The 10,207-nt window shown below is 41.4% G+C and overlaps 2 protein-coding genes across 2 annotated transcripts; one reads left to right on the top strand and one right to left on the bottom strand.

Annotated features, from left to right (window-relative positions):
• Positions 1–707: 707 nt before the first annotated feature.
• On the bottom strand, positions 708–5,866 carry LOC116400881 (L-amino-acid oxidase-like). Its single transcript, XM_031878979.1, has 8 exons — positions 5,824–5,866; positions 5,558–5,617; positions 4,741–4,967; positions 4,482–4,594; positions 3,965–4,166; positions 3,140–3,208; positions 2,724–2,857; positions 708–2,055 (listed from the first exon to the last, which is right to left on the bottom strand). The coding sequence occupies exons 2-8, from the start codon at positions 5,586–5,588 to the stop codon at positions 1,254–1,256; spliced, it is 1,578 nt and encodes a 525-aa protein (XP_031734839.1). The 5' UTR covers positions 5,589–5,617; positions 5,824–5,866; the 3' UTR covers positions 708–1,253.
• Positions 5,867–8,679: 2,813 nt separating this feature from the next.
• LOC116400883 (low affinity immunoglobulin gamma Fc region receptor II-a-like) lies at positions 8,680–10,207 on the top strand. Its single transcript, XM_031878981.1, is given in 6 exon segments — positions 8,680–8,712; positions 8,933–8,977; positions 9,151–9,381; positions 9,467–9,718; positions 9,791–9,916; positions 10,095–10,207. Coding segments are annotated over 6 exon segments (798 nt in total). The 5' UTR covers positions 8,680–8,681.

Below are 10,207 nucleotides of genomic sequence, written 5' to 3'. Positions count from 1 at the left end.
CCAGATACTGATGAGATGATGAGGTCAAAGAGCTTCAGGGAGAGGAGGCTGACTGTAGCGCAGCTTGACGCAGGGCTGAGATGTGAGTGGAGCTGGGCCTGGATAAAGGTGGAGCTAGGCCTGGATAAAGGTGGAGCTGGGCCTGGATAAAGGTGGAGCTGGGCCTGGATAAAGGTGGAGCTAGGCCTGGATAAAGGTGGAGCTGGGCCTGGATAAAGGTGGAGGTCTAAACAGACGTGAGTGCAGCTTCCTGCTGTCACAGTGTTTTAAATACATTGATAAGGCAGGGTATGCTACATGCAGCCTCTGCTCCATGAGATGAACGACAGCAACAAGGGCCCACATGTCCTCATCACACTGTTCACACTGTTCAGGGTTTCGGGCTTGTCACCTTTTTCACCTCTCATGAGTTTGCAGGTACGAGAAATGCATGAGCCTGGGGCAAGTGAGAAGTGTCTGGAGACACAGCAAAGTAAAAACAGCCGAGCTAGTGATACAGACTTGACCAAACAACCTTTAATTGTTAAATTATATGAACATATTATTGCAACAATAGTCACTTAGTAGTGTTACCAAGCATCCACATGAAAATCAGTTAAAATGATCACATTTGGAATGTGACGGGTGCATTCGTCATGAGACATAAAAATAAAGTACTGCATGTACCATTTGTCAATGGCAGCCATTTGTTTTAGTTTTATTTCTGTGAATCACAGCCACAACAAACATACAGTATGTACCATGTGACAAGCATACCTGTGTCCCCTGATTGATTATGTATAATACAGAAGTGTTGGTGGAGAAAGATTATGAGGAAGAAAATATTTGTATTAATTAAGTGACACTTTGAAGCAAGAAGGTCCAGGGTTCAAATCCAACGGCTGGTTGGGTTCTTTCGTGCTCGGTGTGCTCCCACAGGCTAAAGACATACAGGCTACGTTAATTGCTGACTCTAGATGAACATAAATGGATTTCTATGTGTCAAGTGGCAAACTGGCAATGTGAGCTAGTATTGGCTGGATGGGAAGGTTGATGATTAAATGTATATTCAAATAAAGTTTTTTGGGGGATTGTTTTCAATCTTAATGAAATTGATATATTTGTATTTGTATACTATGAAACAAATTTCATTCTATGACAGACACATTTCAACATAGTACATTTCTGTGGCATTAGCCAGATATGTTGCACTTTTTTGTGTTCTTTTTATGAATACCATAGTACACAGTTGCTGAGACTCGGTCATGCAGAACCTAGAGGTCATCTCGTGGTGGACATTTAGCGGTTTTTAAATTGAAGACGGTCACTTTGTTAATATTGGTAGCAGCCCTGATTGCAGATTTCATAGATGTCTCGATCCAAGCGTGAGGGAAGGCTGTGTGTTCACCAGCAAAGTGCACCCTGCCTTCACTTCTGAAGAGCTCCTTAGAGTACTCTAAATGTTGGTAGGGTGTGAAGAGAGCGAAGGCGCCCAAGCTGTGAGGATCCATGCTCCACCTCTTCACCAACACCCCTGTGCAGAGAGACCCGACATGATCACCATGGATCTTTGCCAAATCTCTCAGAGCCAGTTCTTTCAGGTCTTCATCGCTGGCACCTAAGAAGAGGAGGGAGTCATCAGACCAGGTGTAGGAAGCCAGGAGGACACCGATGGTCTTATTTGTTGGGAAACTATGGCTGGGGTAGTAGATGTAACGTGAGGGCCTGTCAGTGATGCTCTTTCCCCCTCGGATGCCGTCCTTTTCCCAGAACCTCTCGCTGAAGGTAAGGAGGATTTTAGTAGAACTGTCATAGTGGGTTGCCCTCAGTGCCTCCATCTTGTTAACGGAGAGAGCTGGAACAAAGTCCATGAAAAGGGCTGCTTTGGTTGTGGTTGTTACCAGAACGATGTTGGCAGAAAGACTGTTGGTCTGTTGGTCTCTTTGATACGAAACAGTTACACCTTTATCTGACTGTTTGATGCGTTTGACCGTAGAGTTGAAAAGAATTGGGACATTGAGGACATTAAGAAAAGCTTTGGGGAGAAGGTCCGACCCACCAGTCACTTCTGAGTACCTTAAAAACAAAAAGACAAATAGATTCTCTTATTGAATGCATTCTAGTAGAGAGAGATTTGCAATGTTTCTGTATGCTGTTTAAGTAAAAGTATTTACAGTATATATATATAGATTATGATGCAGACTAGGAGAGCAACCTGCAGTCATTCTTGTCTATTGACATTAATTCAAGGCTGCCAATATCAGAGTCAAAGTTGGATTCACTCGACTGTTACACCACAAATCTAAGACAAACTAACATTATCTCCACATAGAATTGTCTTAGTTTTCTGGTTTGGTAAACCTTCTGTACACTTCCTGCCCAGTTCCAACAAAGTAGTGACTTGCTGGTGAACATGTAGTTTCAAAAGAGCTGGATAATTTGGTGAAAACCAAAGCATAGCTATGTAAGTTAATATTGGACGTATATTTGATGGGTGGCCAGAAACACAACCCAACGAATGCTAATGTGTGGATAAAGTGAAAAACTAAACTGTGAGGACAAAAAGTTAAGACACGGTGTCATCTGCAAAGAGGTGTACAGTACAACATCAGTTTTCCAAACCTTTCATGACAACTGTTTGATTTTCATTACTTTTTCTGGCTAGTGGTTTAATATTATTGAGCTCTACTGTGCAAACGTTTTCACATTTTGAATAGCTGGCAGTGTGGGATGTCAGTCCTCACTTCACGTCATCATTGATGTCAGCCTGGTCATAAATCATCTCACTCAGCGCAGTGTACATGAGGCTCTGTTCATTAAGCAGGTCTCCAATCATCCTCACTGCTTCTGAACTCAGACCTCCTTCTCTCAGATAGTCCTGTGAAATAAACAAAGTTTCAAAGTTGTTTTTGTGAAGTCGGGCTTAGCACGAAGGTTTACAATTTATTTAAACAAACCTATTTGATCAAATGTTTTCCACTTGTCAGATATAGGTGGTGGGAAGTTTGAGCAATCTGTTTCAAATGGTGAACCATCAGAAATGGCACACCTAATTGATGCTATTAGTAATACACTAAAATATTATTAGTGATTCCCATAATTCATATACCCAACAGTGTTCTAATTTTACAAGATTTGTACACATCACATTGTGTCTTACCTTTACAGAATAACGATCGTATTTTATCAGTGCAGCCCTGCAACCATGAGCCTCCACTTCATCTTTGACCTACAAAAGACAGAAAAAGCAAAAATTCACTTGCATTGATGAAGTCAATTGAATCATCTATTGAGCTGATGGTGTATCCATGAGCATTCACTAAGTGAGCTTTGATTTCTATGTCTATAATGAACCATGAATGTGTCACTCAACTATGTGGCCAAGCCTGACACAGAAAGCAAACCAATGGGAGTTCTTGGAGGTTGGAGCACACAAACCAAAGAATTATGAAGCCACCTAGCAGCAATGCAATGGTGTCTGTTAAATCCAATATTTTTGTCCAGAGTGAAGTATTATTTTCACTGGAGGGTAAATTAAGATTACTTTGGTGACTGCCTGACTAAGATGCTAAATGTTACATGTTAGCTCAACTGGTTTGTTTTCTTCGTCTAATTTTCTAAAACTAAAGATTTTAAACACATCCTGCTTCAACCTTACTGGTGGTAACAGTGTAAAACTAAACTAAACTCGGCAATTAGTCAACTTGCTTGGGAAGGAAAAGTATATCGGCATCTGCACTCGGAAGGTCCAAAATGGATGAGGCTATCATAACAGCTATGTTGCACCATGTTTTATACAAACTCCTCTATGCCGATGATGAACTCTTCTACAAAAGAGACGAATACATTTGCTTGAATGTTGTGTTTGTATGTTAACTAATTGTCTGGTTAGAGATGCAAATGTCCTTTGCCAACTACTCTCCAAGGATGTGTGAATTTGTGTGACTTTTTTCCTTCTCTCCATCTTTTCCTCTGTCTTACGTACCTTCTGCAAAGCTTGTTGTAGCAGCTTGTCGGCTGATTTTCCTTTCTCACTTTTACTAACATTGTATTTGAGGATGTCAGGGTTTTTTTGGACTGCATCCGTCCTCTTCAGCAACCCATTAACGAAGTAAAAGGTGTTGGGGTCATCCATGATGAATTCATTCAGCTTGACGTCCAGCTTTTCAGCAAACCAGTGGACGATTCTGTTAACAGAGGAGGTGATAGTGGCAGAGTTTTTGCAAGGTATGTAAGGTGTGTAGCAAAGACAGTACATTAATTAAGATCCCTCTGACACACTTGATGTGTAGGCAATCCCTGAATAACTTTTCTGATTTTAGTTAAGTAACCAACACACCAGCGATAACACTGGTATCCTCCACTGGCCCCGAAAAGGAAATGTATCTCCTGCCAAGTCATATTTTGAAGCACTCTATCCCTTTTACAAAATCATGTTAGACTGTGAGAGTTGCATTCACATTATTTTATGTAAATGTTCAACTCAAAAAATACAATCTTACCGATGAGAACTTGGGATCCTCATGGCTCCCAGTTCAGCATACCAGCCCTCTTCTTCATTCCTGTAGGTCTCCACTCGTCCTCCAACACGACCACTAGCCTCCACTATGGTCACCTTGTCATGACAGATTAATACAACTACAACTCCAGCTATTGCTGATACCAAGAGTACTATGAAACGACTACATTGAATATTGCTACGAATGTCAACATTGTTGCTGATATTTGTGAAGCTCTAAAGTGTCATCCTGCTGCATGTACCTGGTGTCCTGCGTCTTGCAGGAGCTTGGCAGCCGTCAGTCCAGCGATGCCAGCTCCCACGATAACCACATGATGAGATGTATTTATGTGAGGGAGGCCGGTCTTCACCGTGTGCAGCAGCTCCTCGTAGTCATTGTCCTTCAGACAGTCAGCCAGATGTTCCTTCAGGCTGACGGCAGCAGCAGTGTTGCTGAGGTAGAGAATGAACAGCAGCACACTGACAGCAGCTGGAAACACAAAGAGAGAGAGAAGCACATCCAAATATGGAACTTTTATCAAGATATTTAAAATCTTTATTGATTCTTTATTGAGCATACTTGCTCTTTTTTCTGGTTGCCAAAGTGTGAAAGAGTTTTCTAGAGCCAAAGCAACTAGATGTGAAAGACTTTACTTTCTCCTCATTGCATAAACCAACACGTACCTGAGGCTGTCATGAAGACAGACTCAGAATAAGTCCAACAGTCAATAAAGTTTCTGTCTGGCAGGAGTTTCTTTCGCAAAGTCAAATTTTTCTGGACATTGTGATAAATGCATTCTTATGAAGTCCAGCTAAAAATGTGCCTCTCCTCCTTTCATCATACGTCATCACACAGCGAGCAGTGTAATGAAGACTGTGATGGAAAAGCAGAAGTACAGCACTGATATCTTCAATGGGTCTGAATCACAGGGAATAAATCATGGAACTAAGCTGACTCAATGCCTCGGCCTCTTCACTGCAAACCAGATCAGATTGAAAATTAAGTGTTTGCATGATCGCAAAATAAAGCTTTCAATTAGAGTTCATGTTTAAATGATTTTTAAAAAAAGTCTTACTTACCTGATTTCCATTTTACCTCACGCAGATCCATCTCACTTATGAAGTGTCTCTTCTTTCCGTCTTTGGCAACAGAAAGAGAATGAGTTTCAATCCTACAAAGTCCTGACTGATACGAGGAACTCTCAAGAAACATATCATCATGTGGTTCAATTAAGGAAGTAAGTCACAAAGCTTTGATGCAATGTAGAGGATTGCTACACATTTTGTAAATTCTAATCCGAATAAAATACTATATTTCAAATGTATACATACACACAGATTCTTACCCTGTTAGGAGTTTAAATGTCAGCATCTGCTTTCAGAGTAACCTGAAACCGTGAAAGAGTTTGGTCCTCGTACTTATTATACACCAGCACATCAGAATCAGGTGATCTAGAAAAACACCCCCAGGTCTCCTCCATCCCTTCATGATCTGTAACCACTTACATCGGGGGGGGGGGGGGGGGGGGGGGGTGGCAGGTTACACCCTTGACATCAGGCTATCACAGGGCTGACACAGACAGAGAACCGCAGAAGGGAAGGCTATCAGGTCTCATGATCATCATCATCATCGTGTATATATGTCATCTTGTCTTATGGGAACTCTGCCCAAAACATGAACCGTTAGGAGGAAATAGACTAAACATCATTTCAACTATTGAGTCATGTTGGATTAGCTTTGCTGTCATTCATACAGTTATATCTTCAGTATTTATCAGAGGAGGCACCTCCCATACTTCTGCTCTTCAGAAGGAGACACCATGTGAATTTGAGTACGTATGTAGTGTAATCTGTAATTAGATTTGAATGCAATTATGCTATATTCAATTGCAAAGTATGATTTGATCAGGTCATCCACTGCAGGCACTACAGTGCAAGCGATGGCGTCCGTGGCGTGATGAGGTTGATCCAACCTTGTTGAAGATTATTTTTGGGCACTTTATGTCTTTAATTGAAAGAGAGTGGAGAGAGACAGTCGAGGAATAACATGCAGTAAACTGTCCGGCCTCGAGAATCAAACCCGTGACTTGCTGCTCTTATCGTGTGTGTCCTGACCACGTGGCCTAGAAGCAGGTGTGTCATGTGACTGTATCAAGACTAAAGATTCCTAGAAGTCAAAGCAAAACTGTCTGCAACGTGTCACGAACATTTCACAATCCACTTTCATCATGACTGTGAGAAACCCTCTGCAGAGTGACCACAGCATCTCTGAGCATTCGGATCACATTTGGATTGTGAAATGTGCCATAAAAAGACGACGTGCAGTAAAATGCACCTCAGAGCATCACGTCTCACTTCCTGCTTGTATTACACCGTCTAAAAAAGTGTTAAGAAAAAAATATGTATATAATTGTATCATGACCGTGTTGTCGTTTGAATGGTACAGGCACATCGTGTAACACTATTTAATACTTTGATACCAGTTAACGGTCAGTATGTAACTAGACCTTTTAAATTGAAGTATATAAAATAAATTAGTTTGAGGGACGAAATGTTTTTGATGCACTGTGAATGATGTACTGCAGGGGGCAGACAAGGAGTAGTGCATCCAATACGTGTGTGTGTGTGTGTGTGTGTGTGTGAGTGTGTGTGTGTGGTTGAGTGTGTGTGAGAACTAAAAAGAAAAGAAGGAAGGGAAAAGAGAAACTGACGGTGTATGCATGCACCACAGTGTTGAAATCAATGTAATAAAGCCAGAGAGTTCTTCTACAGCTGTCATACTATCAGTAGGTGGATGGGTCAAACTGGTCTTTTCTCCAGGAGAAATGAGAAGTTAGCGTTGATTTATTTGCCACGTACCTCCTGTACTTAAGCAACTTAAGCAACGCCGCTTCTGTAGTTATTTTAAGCCAATCTACGATCTTTTCCTGAAACTAACCAAGTACTTTTTTTTTTTTCCACACTTTATTTTTCTGCTTTTCACCAGACAGACAGACAATACATGCACAAAAACGTAAACATCAATTTAAAAAAATAAAATAAAAATTAAAAAAAGGATCTGGATTGCTCTGTCTCTTCAAAAGCATGATAACTCCTGTGAAATATTCAGGTTGTGTTATCGTTGACATGTAAACATCGTCCATTTCTCCCACTTCTCACGACATCGCTCCACTTGAGCTCTTATTCTACGAGTTAATAGTTCCATTTCAGTCACAATTTTCAGCCATCCATCTTGTGATGGTGGATCTGCCTTGTGCCATCTCTTCCTGATAGCCTTCTTGCAAGCTGCTAGCAAGATCTTCAGTAAATACCTGTCTTCTCTTAACACAGTGTCTGTTGTCAGATTACCTAAGTAGAGAAAGATAAATGACTTTGGTATGTCATAGCCCAGAATTTGGACTATAACCATATGGACATTTCCCCAAAACTGTACAATTTCCGGACATAGCCAAAATACATGAGAGTGGTTTACATTTACTGCCCCGCATTTCCTCCAACATGGCTGGACAATAGACAGACATTTGTTTGTAATTTGGGGAGTAATAAAGATAACCAAGTACTTTTGATGCTTGAATCTAACCAAGTAGTTCAAGATCTTTTCTAAACTTAACCAACTAGTTTTGTTGTCTAAACCCAACTGAATGTCCTGTTAAGTTTATTTTGAAGAGACTGTCAGCATGTAACAAGTGGAAATTGACACGTGTTGCTGGACTTTGGTAGAGTGCAGTTATACATCTTCAGTTCTGGACAGATTTACATGTAATTACAACTTCAAACTTCAAAATGAATATAAAGAGAGAAAAGAGGTCATGTATTAAGAGAACCACTGCGAGAGACCAGAGAAACACCTATAAATACCTGATAAGTGTCACGTTCTATGATTGTTATGGGTGACGATGGTTCTTCGTCTCTGTGGAAATTCTTACCACCATGGAACGTACGTACAAGCTGAGACAGTATTATGCGGCTTAGTCTCACTTTTCTGTCGAAAGGTGTTTAAGGTCCTTCTCATACGTGAGTCTTTTTTCTTTGGCTCCTCCCACTGAGACTAACTTAACCACTGAGGCTATTTCCACCTCGACAGCAGCTCTGTGTCTGACATGAGGTTTTCAATCTAAAGCGCAAAGTTATAAAAAAAAAGCCACACAGGAAGAGACCTCTTCTCACTTTTGAACTCAGTTCAGACGGTCAGCAGTGAGACAACATGGAGGTCACGGCTCTCTGCATCCGACTGTGTGAGTACTGACTCTGTCTCCAGCTAGTGAAAGCAGAATGATCAAGAGGCCGTTTGAACTGTTCGATTCTGTCGTCTCTTGGTGCATAATGTGTGTTTGTCTGTACCAGTTATGATTGAACAGACCTATCAGAGCAGCTGAAGTCGCTGCAGAGGTCGATAAACATGTGGATGCTATGAACACGTCTCAGTGATGTTAAGCTCTTTTTCTGCCTCTCCAGCAATGACTGTGTTGTTCCTGCTGTGTGCTCTGGATCAGAAAGTTGGTAAGTACCAGTTGGTTGATCTTCTGTAAGAAGTAGACAGGGAGATATGCTCTGATGTGATTTTGGTGAACTGGAATGATGTTATTTTGTCTTCATGTACAGATACATTCATTGTATCACATCTATATGCCACGAGTTTGAATGTCATCTGAGAACTAATCTCTTTGTTTCAGGTTCAGTGTTTCCTCGTGTCGTCGCAAACAGACTGCAGCTCTTTGAATACGAGTCTCTAATTGTCCATTGTGAAGGACTCAAAGGGGAACAACTCACATGTAGAACCCGTAAGCTGAACTCAATGGGGTCTTCCTGCATCATTAAAAATGCTTTTCCAGAAGACAGCGGAGAGTACTGGTGTGAGACTGGAGCGGTAAAGAGCAGCAACAGCGTCACCATCACTGTCACTGGTATGTTAGCATTAATAACACAACATGTTGTCATAAAGAAATCATGACTGTGACTTGACGTAAATATCAAACGCATGTTTTTCAGCTGGCTCAGCGATCCTGGAGAGTCCTGTGCTTCCTGTGGCGGAGGGAGACGCTGTCGCTCTGCGCTGCAGAGACAAGACGTCCTCCAACATCACGGCTGCTTTCTATAAAGACGGCCTCCTCATCAGGAGCAACTCTACAGGAAACATCACCATCCGCAGTGTTTCTAGGTCTGATGAAGGACTCTACAAGTGCAGAATCCCTGATGGTGAAGAATCAGCAGAGAGCTGGCTGACTGTCAGAGGTAAAACATGTTTCAGAATAATATTTTAACATATATGTGATGTTATTAGGTTTATTCAGTCTCTTCCTGATCTCACTGAAGAGACTAGTCCGTCCTCCTCCAGTCCGTCCTCCAGTTCTGCCCCATGGATCGTTGTCACTGTTTTGCTGATGGTTCTGCTGTTGGCGATCGGACTACTTTACTTTGGCAGAGATTATTGTCACAGAGGTAGGGATACATTCAACTCACAACTTTGCTGATATAGAAGCGCTTGTCAATTGAGGACAATTCTAATTGTGTCAACGGTTGTCTATTTCTACTCCTTTATAAATGAATCAAATCAATGTAATATTACTGTTACAAAATGAAGCACGGAACTAATGCAAACGCCATCTTTGCTCTACAGCTTTGCTCTACCTGTCCACACTAACACTTGGACCAGGCTCAGCTCCGGATCAAGCAGGTGAGTACACAAACCATGCATCACTGTACTGCTATATTGTTGGCGTCCTAAAGTAA

Source organism: Anarrhichthys ocellatus, unplaced genomic scaffold (assembly GCF_004355925.1).
Source record: "Anarrhichthys ocellatus isolate YVR2014 unplaced genomic scaffold, GSC_Weel_1.0 scaffold214, whole genome shotgun sequence".
NCBI classification, from domain to species: Eukaryota; Metazoa; Chordata; class Actinopteri; order Perciformes; family Anarhichadidae; genus Anarrhichthys; species Anarrhichthys ocellatus.
The sequence above is the reverse complement of the archived record's forward strand: the minus strand, read 5'-3'. Positions and strand labels throughout refer to the sequence as shown.